Source organism: Idiotropiscis lumnitzeri, chromosome 11 (genome assembly GCF_059441095.1).
Source record: "Idiotropiscis lumnitzeri isolate Australia: NSW breed Sydney's pygmy pipehorse chromosome 11, RoL_Ilum_1.0, whole genome shotgun sequence".
Taxonomy (NCBI): Eukaryota; Metazoa; Chordata; class Actinopteri; order Syngnathiformes; family Syngnathidae; genus Idiotropiscis; species Idiotropiscis lumnitzeri.
Genome location: NC_142401.1, coordinates 3,029,623 through 3,044,952, shown reverse-complemented (window position 1 = coordinate 3,044,952; position 15,330 = coordinate 3,029,623). Strand labels below are relative to the sequence as shown.

Genomic DNA, 15,330 nt, shown 5'->3' with positions numbered 1-15,330 from the left:
TGAGCACACAAGTAACAGGTGTGTTTTGTTTTCCAGGTTTGGATTCATTGACGCGTTGAGTTGTATGGACCAAAGCTGCGTTTGAGCAAACGGGTTTTTAAGTTTTAAGTGATTATTGAGCACGTTTGTTTAGATTTGTATCACAATTTTTTGACGGAAAATCCCTTTTGTAGTATTTAAATCAATGGCAGCTTGACAAATCAAAGTTGTATTGAATCACCAAATGCAACACATCCGTACTGGTGCTAAAAATTAAATATGATAACAATTACAACATGTGCAGAATTAAATCATTTTGAATCAATTAACTAATTGGTTTGTACCAATTAGAAAATTAGCAAGAAACAAAACCATCATCCGTGGTGCGAAGAAAATAAAAGAAACAGCCAAACACAAAATGTGCCTGCGCTCTACGCTTTTTTTTTTTTGTTTGCTAATAAAGCGCCTTTGGCCATCCCATTTTGGTTCAACAGGGTGTGAGGTTATTTGGGGGGGGGGGGGGGGGGGTGATGGGGGTTAATCCCAAATCAGGTGGTTGCTCACAAGACTGAGAGAAACACGTCAAGACAAAAGACGATGAAGTGAGCAAGATGGGGTCCGATTAGAAACACATCAGCGGAGCAACAACTTGAAAGTAAAATTGACATTTTCTGGTTGGATTGCAATTGAGTGAGCTTGATCAATCGGTCATGAATCAATCCAATTTCTATTTTGTTGGGAAAAAAAGCACGCTTGATGAACACATTTGTATGTAATGAGAAACCGTGCATTCTTTTTTTGTAATGACACGAATCCTGACTGTCAGTACATCCGTTTCCGACTGTTTTTCCAACACTGAATTGCCAGTACTCAACCTCAGCCAGGAGATGATTTCAGATTTAAATGAGAAAGTGTGATGGAGTCTTACCGTGGCTTCATGTTTGCCTAAACATCAGATTTTTTTTTTTTATATTTAAAAAGCTTGAAGTTGGACACATTTTTTTTTTTTTGGTCATTGACTGGGTTTATTGGCAAATAGGGAGTCAAAGTGCGTCAGAAAAATTCCTGGACGGTTGTAACAAATTCAATATTTGGAACTGCAAACTGTGAGTTTTCCTTTTCAGTGTAGGCCAGACAATCAACCAGCACATTTACAATGACATCCTGCTGCATTTGCTTTGTTCAGCGCGCGAGAAGAGGCGTATCATCTGAATAACGCACCATTGCTGCCTTTCCCAAGCTCAAAGAGATCAGAAAATGGGACCCTTTTGAAAACGTGGTCGAAAGCAATATGGCCGCCACGACGGAGCTGCGGTGGATCGCGGAAGAATCTTTACGGGAGTGCATAAAGACATGGCAGAGAAAGCTGGGAAAGTGCGTTAGACTTGAGGGGACTACTTCAAAAGGCAAAATCTTGCCGTTTGTATTTGAAAGATGTATTTTGTCAGTCAAATTACGGTCAATAACTCTTTTGTTGTGTGCAAGCGTGCGCGTGTGTGCATGTTGCCCAGCTGCCAGGAGGATTAAGCAATGTATGCCACAGGCAGACGGTCTGGATGTTAATTCTCCGTTCACAAAGCCGAGTCATGCAATAATACTTCAGAAGAATTCAAGGGAACGGGATAACATAATGCTGTTTTGTTACTCGTGGTTCAAAAAGGGCGAAGACAATCGTGTGTAATACCGGTGCGGGAAAACAAAACTCTGCTGCTGATGACTCAATTTCAAGTTGTTTGCTAAAATGCTGAGAGGCAAAGGTGGAATTTGAAAAATAATCGACAGCGCTGTGAGTGCATTCCGATAACCTTACCCTGATCATTTCAGCCACGTAGCTCTCAGGGCCGGTGTACTCAGTTGAATCCTTCACCTTCACCAGGACGATGAAGAACAGGTAGTGCCACATGTTGTGTTCTACTTTGATGTGCTCTTCGAAGGTGACCGTTTTATTATCAAATTTATCTCTCTCCAGACCTGAAGGAATAGAGGACAAATGTCACCATGTCACATTAACAACATGCTTTCTCTAAAAAAAAAAAAAATAAATAAATAAACTTTGACCTTTATTTCCTTCATGCCAACTTGTGGCAACATGACGTAATTGTGTTCGTGACCTCAGCAAAAAGGGGCACGGAAGCAGGAGGAAATATCATCACGAGGACGGGGGCGAGTACTCATTTGCTAAAAATAATTGTGCACTGTTTGATGCACTAAATTACAGTCAATGGGTCTTAACCCCTAACAGTTCGAGAAAAAAAAAATGAAGGCAAGTGTTAATTAGAATGTCAAACATCAACAAGCTGCGTTACAAAGACAACAAACAAGACTTGGGTGATGGAAGAGGAGGATTGTATGAAACAACAGGTCTACAAACCAATAGTTCATAAAAAATACTAATAAAAACAAAGAAATTAAAAAAATAAATAAAAAGAAAAGATAAATACTTTGCACCTCCTCCCCAGCAGCACCTGAAGTGACTAACCAGTCATTCTGGGAAACGGAGGCGTTGCAATGTTTACACTACCCAGAAATGCAGCCCATTTCTAGACTGTTGTGATGCTGCATCGCCTTTGTGCTGCGAGTTAGGTTCGAATGCATGGTTAAAGCTAATGCCGCTTTGAAGACAGTCAAGTCCAAATGCCATGTTTTCAAAACGTTTGCCACCCTTGATGTGGGAAAATGACCCAAGGAAACAAAGATTTTTTTTTTTTTTGTCATAATAAAAAACAATCCATTGATCTCACTTTTAAATTAAAACACACGTAAACAGGGGCATGTGTCCACTGTGCATACAAAAATGATTAGCCAAACCTTAAACCTGAAATGATGAAAAAAAAAAAAAAAAAAAAGTGGTCTGATTCTTACCACAAATGAAACATGTAGTCTTGAGGATTTCCTCTTTCTTTTGCTTCTCACTCCTCAGGTCAGCAAACGTATCAATGATGACACCAAAGATGAGGTTAAGAACGATGATGATAACCATGAAGAAGAACAGCAGATCATAGATCACCCTGGCTGCAAAAAGCGGCTCCTGGTAATGCCAAAAACCAAAAACCATTTTTAGCACTTGCATGAATATACGGTACGCCCAATTATTGAGTTTGACCTCACCATTCTCACCGTACTCGTATAGATCCAAATGAGTTCTGAGATGCGCCTTCACTAGTCTAAACGTGGAATTTCGATGAATACTGCGTTTGTGAAATATGAGTTAATCTGTCTTTAGCCATTCAGGAGGCGGCCATTTTGTCACTTCTGTCGACTGAAAATGACATCACAGTTGCTCAGGGCTCAGGTACGACCAATCACGGCTCACCTGTTTTGTGAAGCTTCACCATAGGTCGTCAGCTGAGGACTGAGAAATGACAAAATGGCCGCCCCCTGAGATGGTTCAAAACGGGTGGATTTTAATCGCTTAACTCATATACCGCAAACGCAATATTAATCAGAATGCCACGTTTCTACTCATGGGCCTTCCTTGATCACATTCTTGAAAAGAACATTTTTGGGTTGACGTCCCCTTTAAATGTTGATAATTAGATATATAATTTCAGATGTTCAGCACAAGCATCTAATAATTGAATTTTGAATTTAAAATACACTAAATGATTTTCACTGGATATTTATTCTCCAATTCCTTACTATTGTTGGACGACATCATTTTAGAAGAACACTCCGAAAGGCCATTTGGGTGTGACTTGTTTTCCGTACCTCTTTGGATGGCTTGCGCAGCACATCCCCAACACCTCCTCCGCTCCGAAGGCCGTGACTCAATACGGTGACAATGCACATGAGTAAGGAATCACATGTTCTTTCTTTGTCCTCTATCACCACCGCAGATGGCTGGACGGCAACGGAAGCTACGGGAAAAATACACACAGAAAAAAACAACCTCTTTAACAGTGAACATCATCCACTTTTAATGATTGGGCGACATTAAAGTCTTTAAGGTCATAAATCTTCTGGGAATGTAAAAAAATGCAGTACACAAAACAAGTCGGCAACAGCCATAATTAGCCAGGCGGTCATGTGAAGCGAATACAAGAGAGTGTTGTGCCACAAGCAGTTGAGGGATTCATCACGGTTAGCTGGATTTGAAGGTAGCACGTCCGTTCCTCACCCAGTGGAAGCTTTTCCCACCAAGGTTTGCAAGAAGCTGTTCTTTGAGGCCAAAAGCCGCCCCACGCCATCACTGAGTGGAGCCATTGACTTGCTTGTGCTTAAGGTCGACAACCCCTGAGCGGTAATCCCCATGCTCCAATTTTAAGGTTTGAAGCTGAGACAACAAGGAGCCTTGCCATTTCAGCCGGCAACCTCAAAAGTTCCCAATAAATTCAGCCAGTTGAATTCTGACTACCAGGCTGACCAACTGCCAAACTGGATGAAATCATCTGTGAGGGACTGGAGACTGTTAAATTAAATTTACAAGCGTGCACAAATTGTTTTTTTTTTAATGTTTCACCAAACCAATGTGTTGTGCAAAAAAAAAATTTTTTTCCTACTTACGAGCTTCTGAAGAACAGTTTTCTCCATTTTCTTTTTGGCACACTCCACCTGAGAAGAATTGTCCCATAATACTGGCTCCAAGTTCTGGAAGGATTCAAGGCAAAACATGCAGCAAAAAAAAAAAATACAATTTAAATTTTCTGTGTTGATTGTATTTTTAGTGCATATTAGGTGTGTAGGCTACCTAATTTTATTTATTTTATTTTTTTTTTATGCCAAACCGAACCTCTTAAGTTACGGTAAATGCCCCTAAGTTGGAATTCAACATTTTTGGTAAAGGTCCCACAAAAATCCAGACTTGACACTGTCATGCATGACCTTAGCAAATCCTGCAAGACTTAAGCCCAGAATTAACTCCTTTTTTTTTTTGTTTGACCTTCTACCGCAGAAGGGTACTGGGATGACAATGGAGAATAATTAGATGACTTCGAAACGACAGAAACTGAAAGAACATTTTGTTATGTAGGGAAGTGGTAGACATGTCTTGGCTGGTCAGTTCTGTGCAACATACAAAAAAAAAAAAATTTATTAATTAATTAATTTTAATTAATTAATTACATTTACTTCATTATATTTCATCAAGTGGTTGCATGAAATCAAACAATCTGTTAGGGTCGATGATTCTTTTGGGCAACCACTTGACGAAATAAAATTGAGCAACGCCATTTATTTTTTTCAGTGTAGCTAAGCGACAATAAATACGCAACAAAAATAAAACAGTGACGTAAACGGTAAACAATAAATATTATTAAAAGAACTCCAAACCCTGTCCCGAGACATACCCAAGGATTTGTTGGGTATCCTGTCGACAGCTAAAATAAAATCGTCTTTGAAGAAGATGTAGCCCACGATGGAGAAGAGGTAGACGAGTATAAGAGCCAGCACCGCTGTTAGCACAATGGAGCGGCCGTTGCGAGTTACGCTCTTGATAACATTCAGCAAGGTTTCTTCCCTGTAAATAAGATCAAAGAGCTGAAAAGAGAAAATATGAATGGTTTACAATTTGTACGGCAGGCTGCTGCAGCATTTTTGTCTTTGTGTGTGTTCACCCACTAGCAGGCTATAAAAGAAGACATGGACAAAGACCCCCAGGGTGCAGATAATCAGGTAGAGTAGGTGGTAGAGGAACTCCACATCCGTGATCATGGCTCTGTAGCCCCGCGTGAATGTTCCTCGGTTGCCGACAAAGCTCATCAGGAAGATGACTTTATTACATAACTGGCAACACAACATGCAGCGACATGAGACGGATCACAATGACATTGATTTCAAAGTGGAAAGACTGGATCGGCTGCGCGTCGTTGCAGATTGACGCTCACATTAAAGCCACCCAGCAGAAGTAATGTGGGCTCCAGGCCAACGGAGAAGATGAGCCGCAAGATAGTGGAGGCAATGAGCGCCCGGATACCGTGCGGCTGAGGCAAAACCATGACAATAGCGAGAGAAACCAGCATGGCCAGCCACAGCAAGGCGGATAGATGAGGTTCCAGGGTTCCTGAAGACGAGGAAAGACAGCTGTCACGCTTTACAAGCATTTATATGGTGGAGAAAATGTTCAATTATCAGAGATTTCACATGGAACTTGACAAAAATAATGGTTTTAGAATGGAATTAGCATTAGCATGGACGCAGCTTTAGCATAGCGCCATTTAAGGTGTCGTGAGTATTTACCATTGTTTTACTTTTTTATTTCGATTTTTACATATTTCCCAGCACCTAAGATATTTTTGACAAAACAATTTTCTTCACTATTGTAAAGAAATCCGCATGAAGTTGGATATACATGTACTGCGAGAATCATTTGGGTGGTATTTTGACAATCTCTTGAATATGTGACAGCTGACAGCATTTTTTTTTAGGTTTTCATTTTAAGTAGACCCCCTCAGTCCTATTTTAACACAGCATTCGAATTTGAAACGTGAGGTGAAAGAGCAGGAAAGCATTCATGTCTATCGCAGGCGACATCATTTGGGTCTGCTCGCCTCCGTGCTCAGATCCAAGCAACACGTACTTGTTACATAACCCGGCGGGCTAAAAATATACTTGGCTCCGGCTGAATTCATCGGGGACGGACCAGGGTTGCTGCATTGAAGCACGTTGCCGTGGCAGCAAAGAGTTTGGACGTCACGCCTTCTGACTGAGAATAGTCATTTATTCTTCCTGCTTACGCTGCAGCAAAAACGATTGTGGGCGGAACTACCTGTACATGGTTGGTGGCAGGAATGCATTCGGATTTTCCCTTTTTAAAATGGACGATGTAAAACTCTTTTCATAAAAAACATATTTTTATTAATCAAGCAATAATTTTAACTACATGATTATATTACAAACTATTTGCCAAGTCCTAGAATGAAGCCTCCAGCTTCCAGGACCTTTGACACAAATAGCCGTATGACGTTTCTGAAGCTGCTCAGACAACAACTTTAGTCCGCTGAGGAAGTTCCAACAAAGGGGATCTCGCCGTTCTACCCGAGATCAGAACAATTGAAAGTTCATGAGTATCACAATGCGAGTCTTCTCTCGGCTCTGGAACAATAGAAGCCTTAGTGGCCGTGCCTTTGCACATGCCTTCAACGATTAAACATCTCACGGAACAAAACAGACTTATGTAATATTCCGCGTTTATTTGCACAGATTATTTAGTTTCAAGATATCTGCATTAAGGAAGCCCAACAACAGCTTTAGCAGTCTGGGTTCGACGCAAAAGTATTTTCAATTCAATGTGTCTATGTTGACCATAGCAGGAAATGAAAACTTTGGGGACGACCAAACATATCATCTTGGCCAGCACAAACACAAAAACAGCTAAATGGTCTACGAGCATCTATTATCGCTACTCAAGTAAACTTTATGTTGGAAAATCTACACTCCCCTCCAAAAGTATCGTGAAAGTGATACCAATTCCTCTTTTTTTTGCAGACAAAGTATTTTCACATTAGGAGTTATTTTTACACGTCTTTCCTATTTACACCTGACCCACAACCTAGAAAGCAGATTTTCTTTCATTAAATCCACCAATTATTTCATGTGAGCCAAAGTATTAGAACTCAACACGGATCATTTTGTGTTTTGTTTGTTGTTCGTCTTCACTGGCTTAGCACATGACGATAAAAGCAAAATTACAGAAAACATTGTGTCGGCTGATCTTAAAAAAATATATATACAAGCAAACTTTCATCCATGCAGCGAGATGTTTTCTTTTCGCTCGCATTTGTTTTGCTCAGTTTTTAAGTCTCTCTTTTTTTTTTTTTTTTTTAAACACCAGATGCAATTCCTGGTCCACGGGCCACGGACTAAAAAAAAAAACCGCACTGTCAGCATGAAAAGCCCAAAATACACCGTCAAAATAAAGTTGATTCGGCAAAACAAGGAGAATATTTGGCCAAGTGACCAGGTGAGAACTTTTGACTCACCTGAAAAGAGAATGCATTTTTGAAAGTAGCACAAAAAAAGCAATGAGGGGACTTTATCCAGTTTTACCAAAAGGTGGCAAGAACCGTTCCGTAAATACTAGCACGTCCACCCTATCACAGATATTCCGCATCAGGGAATATTTGCGCTTGGAAAAAAAATAAAAATAAATAAATAAAGCATGTGATGTTAAGATTTTCACCTCTCTAATATAAAGGCTTAGTTTGCAAAAGGGAAAGCGAGTTTTATTTTCTGTTGATTCTCTGAAGAGATCATTTGACTTTTTTTGCGGTCATTGCCATGGCCTTTTCCCTTCCATTACCAAATAAAAAAAAAAAATCTACACGAGAGAAAATTAATCAAAAGCCAAATAAAAGATATTGCATGACTACCGGTCATTAAATATTATACAATAATAAAAAAGTCCTTACAGATGAGCTACTACTGACCGGATGAGACATTCTTATTAATATCTTAGCCGTGTTTGTCGGGGGAGATTTAAAATCAATACAACTCAAATAGCGCCCCCAAAATGCAATCTTGGCTTGCTAACCTCCACGAAAGCCTTCCAGAGGGTAGAAGAAGGCCACGAGCAAGTTCATGAGAACAGCCAGGTTGAAAGAGATGCTGCTCCAGAAAGACATGTTCCTGGAGCACCAGTAGAGGATGGGCTGGGCTGAAAGATGAATCATTCACACTCATGAAGACATTCAGAACAATTATTTAGGTCACAATTCAAAGAGAATTTTATAGAACAGTCCGACAATAATTAACAGCAGAACAAAACCTCAGAAGTGGTTCAGCATTTGATTTGTGACTGCATGGATAACAACGGCTTCAATATATTTTGTGCTTTATAACCAGTTTGTTGGAAGGCTCGTGAATTAGTCCAAGTTGCTGTAAATCAAAGACGGCAAACTGTATGAGTTTAAAAAAAATAAAGTCATCAAGCTTGCAGTCAGGAGATCAGTGCAATGCCCAAAACTTATTTTTTTTGGTTTGTTTGTTTTTTTCAACTGCCTGTAGATTAAAATAGAGGAACTGAGGGTGGGGACTTTCAGATGTTTAGCAAAAGACGTCATTCATGACAAGGGCTGAGCATCAGTGGAAAAATTTGCTCTCTGCTTGTGCTTATTCATTTTAGTAGGAAGAGAGGTTGTATTTTTCATCATCATCATCATGCTTTGTGTCCGATCACGCTTGACAAGCCACAACACGCTCAACTACCACAAGAGGAACAAAAGGCGGCCGCTTTGTTTGCAGACAACATTTCTCAGCCGGTCAACAAAGGTAACGGGTTAGAGTAACCAAATGGTAGAACAAGTTATTTATATTCTTGGAATATTAGTACCGTTACTGAGTTGAGTAACGCTTCACAATACCGGGGAACAAAACTGAACACACTTCTGAGTGGCTTGAGCCCAAAATTCATACACAAATAAAGCATCAAGTTCTAGCACTCCTAAAAACGCGATCATGTTTTGCATGCTGTGTCCACTTCTATCTCTCTGTGAGGCCAGTGTCGCAAAAATGCAAACCGAACCAAATCCAAGGTTAAGAATTTGGGGGGTTTTTTTTCAATTAATTTGGATGTGGTGAAGAAATCAACTTTTTCTTCATTTTAGTGAGAATCGAATGACCAAACTAATAATATCTTTTGTTATTTAATAGCCAAGGCTGTTGCCAGATTTGCCTGAAGACAGGATCTGGCTCTTTTGGACTGGTCTTGCATAACATGTTTGCAAGATTTGGATTAGTGTTTGTCTCCATGAATGTTTTTTCTTAACAAATATATTATTTAAAAAAAAGAAAAAAAAAACAAATGTCTGCTGAGAATCAATTAACACTGGTTGTTCGTGTTGTTTTCTGAATTGCCACCATAAAAGCCTTGAGCATCAATTGGGTTCCGGACAGCAAGTAAAAAAAAAATAAAGAAAGAAATGGGCACTCGGTTTTTGTGGATAATTTGTTCGGGACGCATGTCGACGATGGGACGTTATCTTTCGTTGACGTCGCCACGAAACAAAACGCACTGAGGAGCGATTGTCTCATTTCCCCAAAACGATTCCACCTCCTCCCACCTGGCTCCCTTGTCAATCACCTCGTGCCGTTAATTGAATTCCCGGTGAAAATGAGAGTACCACTGTCCTGGAGCATCATGTATCATAATAATCTCAACTCTATCTTATCACACCTAATTTAAAACAGGTGGCTTATACCCTGGACAGATCAAAGTGGAGCTTAAATAATAAAAAAAATCAGGATAAATATCTCTGTTTTGACCGAGGCCTGGAGAGATATGAGAGGAACGCAGCTGAAAATAGCAACTAGAAAGAATGAAGTTATTTAAGAGGAAGACGCACAGGGAACGGTGTTTGTGTTACCAGTCGCCTCTTGAGTACCTCGCAGCTTCTTCTGCCAGTTCATCTCATTAAAAAGGTCCTCGGAGCGCAAGAAGAAGTCATTTATCTTGCTGCCTTGCTCGTCGCGCTCGGTGGTGTAGTAGACGCGGAGCTTGGACTCTTGAGTAAGGAACTCGCAGATGTTGGGCACGGGAAAAACGATTTGCTCCATGGTTCGATCCAAACGGACAATCTGGACAGAACCACAACAGCAGCCGTCATTTAAATCGCAATAGCTTCTCATTAATATTGAGGTACATCTATAGCTTTCTTATTTTTGCTATGATATGAAACACCGCTTTGGCATACTGAAAAGTGTTTCTAGTTTTTTAAATTTTTTTTATTTGAGGGTCAAAATATTACAAGTTCTTTACCACTTAAAATGACAACCACCAAAAATACATTTATTGCGAAACGAACACTTCTATGACGGTGCGATGAGTGTAAAAGGCACAATTTGTGAAATGAAATCTCATCAGACTGGGCAGATGGGCAGTATGTGAGCATGTCCTTTTCATTTTGGAGCGTGTGCAGTATGTGAGCAAAGCCCAAGCCAATTCTGAATCAGAATCAGAATCAGAATGGCCTTTATTGTCTTTGTACTGAGTGTACAACGAGATTGTACTCCAGTGCAATATAACAAATAGTTTAAGTAAATATATCAATTAAATTAATTAAAGATTAACTAATGAAATAAAAAAATCACATCCTTTTACCTGTCACATTTTTTTAACCCAGCAAAACAAGGAGAAATATTGCACTTGTCTTTGTAAAAAAAAAAAAAAAAAACGACAGCATCAATTCAGCGATGACGGCAAAACAACGGCAACTGACCTCAATCTGAGCTGTGTGCTTGGCGTAGAACTCCAGCGCCTCGTCACCCTCTCCGTACGTCCCCCCTGGCTTCAACATGGCTTGCAGTTCCTTGTTATGTCGGGCCAACTTAAACGACAAACATAACGTGACGTTTACGGAGATCATTGCTTCATTTATCGAATGCCGAACAACTGGACGCGGCACATTCTCAATGTGCTCTTCAAACGGAAAACAATCTTTAAACTCTCTGGTTCTGAACAGCCTGAGGGTATACCAAAAAAATGTATGCAGTACTTTGTGTGCTTGTGAGTGTTCTCAACGCGAATGAGGTCTTACTTGATGAGCCAAGATATAGATATTGTGGCCAACATTTCGTGGCGATGCAGAATGTTCCTCTTCTCCGTCTTCTCCCTCCTGAGGCTCTTCCACCTCTATCTCACCCTGCATGTATGCCTTTTTTATCACTTCAACCTACACAGAAAGCGTGTCAGACGATATCCACATCTCCTTCGGTGAGAATTTGTCTGCTTTAGATCACGTACCAGCTCTTTAGGCCTCATGTTGTACAGGATCCGTTCGGCATTCTCGCTGTCATGGCGACTCTCCATAATGGCAAGAAGCAGCTTGGAGGCGTTATTCTGAGGGAACATTGCACAGAAAAGTAAACAAAAACGTGTTGCTTCATGTTTGTTTTAAAGTTTTAAATTTCACGACATTTAATTTGACATTAGAAAGTAGATTACAGTATAGTAAGCAAGATAAATGCAAAGCCAACGCCCACAAAACTTGGTGGAGGAGTGGCTTAATGACAAGGAAGAACCAATTACATTTTGATGGTGATTCAGGATTCCTTCTCTCCCCCCGTACCACCATTTAAGTTTTGCATGTCTCGAACCTTCTACCACCAGGAACAACAAGAACAAACGCAGCAAAAATGAGCAAAGTATCCTGAGCAACATCATATTTCTACATTGTTGCCATTGCTTTATTGCGAAAACAAATCGAATGCTTGCCTAAATTGTTTGGCGCAGTGCTGCAAACATGCCGGAAAAATGTGGAATCTAAAAATGCCATTTTCCTGAAGACAATTATGAGGCTCCGTAGAGGTTTCTGCAATTTTTGCAAAACTGGCCAACATATGCTAGACAAGGTTGCCGCGCAAATTATCGAATCATCGCCGGGGTGTCCGGAGGGGATGGAAAATGATACGATGAAATGAATAATCACTCACTTTTAGTTCCAACACCAAGTCCATCCGCTTCTTGCCAAGTGGATTGATGTCATTGAGGATAAGCGCGATGATAATATCAATCCCGTTGCATTCATGAGTGGCAATGCAGTTCTATAGGACAAACACAAATCAATACATTAACACAGCAAAAATTGAAATTTATTTCAAGCAACCAATTATTCAAGGGCTTTCCCACATATTGGCTTTATTTCATCCGAGTCTCCCACAACCCCACTTTTCCCCTTCCTATATTTATAATTGAGTCCGTCACATGATAATTACGTTGGAGCGGTCAATCGCCAAAATAATCGCCAATAGACTACCAAATATACTTCTGAGATTTTGTCACAGTTTGGCGCTGACTTGTAGCTACTTTACGGTGCATTTCCAAGATGGTGTATTGAGCAGAGCGCAACTAGTTCCGAGCAAACAAGCACGTGCCTGTGCATCTGTTGTTTAAAAATATATTTTATAGCTTAAAACAGCTTAAGGGCGGCTCCTATCACGACTGATATGCAGTTAAATTTGGATATCACACACCCAGTCATGTGCTGAGGAGGAGGGTCATATTTCTTGACAGCAGGTCAAGTTTGCTGAAGGCTTATCTCCTTTTGCTTATTTTGGCTAATACATCATGTCACTCAAAAACATTCAGTCTGAATCAGAGGATTGGTTGCAAAAAAAAAAAAGAAATTCATCACGAGGCGATTTCACTTTTGATTCAATGAGCAACAGACCGTTTTTCGCTTTCCATTCCCATTAAGCAAGTGAAAGGTCGCCAAATGCAAACAGTGAGTTGCTGCAGTCTCTCCAGTTTTACATTTGCCAGAGAATTACTCCGCGATAGCAGGAACAGAGAATGGCAGCATCATGTGAGACGTTGCACGAGCCATAGCAAAACACTAACAGGAGGCTGATGTTGCTTTTGTCAAAAAAAAAAAAAAAATCAGAGCGGCAGCAAAGCTCGAGCATGAAAGCTGGGTGCTGCCCATGAAAGAACGCGTAATAGAGCCCAAACCAAACTAGGTTGTGTTCACCAAATTTTTTAAAATTTATAAACACCCACTTTTTGTTTGACGCAACCCAAATCCGATAAACCAGAGACAATCTTCCTTGCATAAACTTGTGAGTTGGGTGCGCTTGCGTCCGTGCGCCTCGATGTGCCAGTCACCTGGTTCTCATGACAGGGACCTTGGCAGTATTCAGTGAGGCTTTCCACCGTTTGGTTGATGAGTCCCACATTCTTCTCATTGATGTAGAGTCCGAGCAGCCCCAGACCTCCAGTGGTGCTGCCGCAAATACAGTCCAGGAATTGAAGCGTCTCGCAAACCAGGTTGTAGTTGTTCTTGTTATTCTGATTACGTAGAAAATTCTGGAAAAGGATGGAGAAAATAATAAAGCAATGACAACATCTGACTGGATCAGAGATTGGAGTTCAATTTGTGATCCATCACTCCAAATCTCCAACACCAACACTCAAGTATGTTAAACTGTGCAAAATTCTAAGAGTCGCCATGCTGAAAGACGCAAGTGTTCCTTGTGCATCTATCAGCCATCACAAATGTTTAACAGAAGACGGAAGCTGTGAGTTACGAAAAAAGTGGCCAAACACCACTTCAAACAATGTTTTAAACATTTCTGGAAATTAATTCATGAAGGAAGTCTGGCTGACTTGAGTTGGGCCATTACTAAATAACAACACACAGCTCATAGTGAAACCAGACTGAGACCCACCAGACATGGAAACAGCTGCAACAAGAAGTTCTGCAACCGGTGTCTATTTTCAACCGAGTTTCATTTCTACACGAGTGTGGGGATTTAAAAAAAAAAAAAAAAAGTTTGTAAGTTTATTTATGTAAATGGCCTCTTGTATGTTGCACGGGACCTGCAGATCTCTGTTGTGGTTTTCACACAGCAGTTGCATGAGGCGCAAGATTGGCTGCATGATGGTGATGATGACGCTCATCTCTCCATCCTCTTGGCCCTTATCGGCGGTCGCTGAGGCGGAGCTGTCGGCAGCCGCTTGGTGCTCTTCGGCTTCGACCTCACGGCGGTACGTGGTGAAGGCCTTCTTGGTGACAGCGGAGGCTTCCACCAGCTGCTCCTTCACCTCCTCGGTAACCACAGCCACCTGGGGCACATCCTTAACTAACCACCACAATTGGAGTCATTAGACCAAAGAACGAATAGCATTCATGCAGTTTTTTTTTTAAGTATAATCGTTTGACATAGGAAAACAGACAAATGTGCCTGAGTTAGTCAATCAGGTTTTGCATTAGACCATTTAAAACAATTGAATGTGAAAAGTAATTTGAGGAAGTCCCGTTTCTTTTCCAGTGTACGTGTGCCGCAGTGGACAAAACAAGATGCACCACGGAATGGTTGCACAAGTGTTCTTCGTCTTTTAATCTGAGCCACCTATATCTTATTATCCCTCCGATCACTACTAACCTTTATTGCGTGCAGGCGTGTCTTTGTCTGGAGGTTCGTCATCTTTCTTCTTGTTGCCCAAGTCGCTGGTGTTGACGGTCACAGTGGCCTTGATTTCCTGCTGGGCCAGCTTCATGCGCTCGTTAAACACTTTGAAGAATTTCTCTGACTTGTTATCGCCCGTCAAACGCTGGTAGAATGAGCGCTGCATGGGGGAAAATTGAAAGAGAAGCTGTTTGTGGTTGCTTTTAGTGAAATATGAAATCATGAAAAAAAAAAAATGGGAACGTAGGACCGAAAGGACAAGGTTGACGATAAGGCCTCAACACCCCAATCCGCCGTCGACCGTCGGAAAGTCGGTACACGGCGTCTGTTTGTGAAGTCGGAGGTGTCTGGGGATGTGTTCGGCCGATTAGACATGTAGAATCGGGTCAAGCTGAACTGAGCACTGTGATTGGCTGTTAACTAGCCAATCAGTGCACTGGACAAGAACCAGATGAAACGAAAATGGAAGTTATTTCTCTAGAACTAAATGAATTTTGCCCATTTTCACATCTC

At 40.9% G+C, this 15,330-nt stretch overlaps 1 protein-coding gene across 12 annotated transcripts in view; it reads right to left on the bottom strand.

Annotated features, from left to right (window-relative positions):
- itpr1b (inositol 1,4,5-trisphosphate receptor, type 1b) overlaps positions 1 to 15,330 on the bottom strand; it is a 47,444-nt gene that overhangs the window by 3,930 nt on the left and 28,184 nt on the right. For 6 of the 12 annotated variants that reach the window (XM_088309764.1, XM_088309768.1, XM_088309773.1 and 3 more), the window contains 16 exons: positions 14,794 to 14,977; positions 14,228 to 14,490; positions 13,514 to 13,714; positions 12,343 to 12,453; positions 11,654 to 11,749; positions 11,448 to 11,582; positions 11,130 to 11,237; positions 10,257 to 10,488; positions 8,447 to 8,569; positions 5,802 to 5,977; positions 5,536 to 5,700; positions 5,265 to 5,454; positions 4,483 to 4,566; positions 3,688 to 3,836; positions 2,842 to 3,007; positions 1,790 to 1,950 (listed from right to left, as the gene is read on the bottom strand). In XM_088309764.1, the coding sequence (XP_088165890.1) occupies positions 1,790 to 1,950; positions 2,842 to 3,007; positions 3,688 to 3,836; positions 4,483 to 4,566; positions 5,265 to 5,454; positions 5,536 to 5,700; positions 5,802 to 5,977; positions 8,447 to 8,569; positions 10,257 to 10,488; positions 11,130 to 11,237; positions 11,448 to 11,582; positions 11,654 to 11,749; positions 12,343 to 12,453; positions 13,514 to 13,714; positions 14,228 to 14,490; positions 14,794 to 14,977 (2,544 nt within the window). The remainder of the gene's footprint in view (positions 1 to 1,789; positions 1,951 to 2,841; positions 3,008 to 3,687; positions 3,837 to 4,482; positions 4,567 to 5,264; positions 5,455 to 5,535; positions 5,701 to 5,801; positions 5,978 to 8,446; positions 8,570 to 10,256; positions 10,489 to 11,129; positions 11,238 to 11,447; positions 11,583 to 11,653; positions 11,750 to 12,342; positions 12,454 to 13,513; positions 13,715 to 14,227; positions 14,491 to 14,793; positions 14,978 to 15,330) is intronic. The other 6 variants (XM_088309769.1, XM_088309774.1, XM_088309776.1 and 3 more) reach the window with 2 other exon arrangements.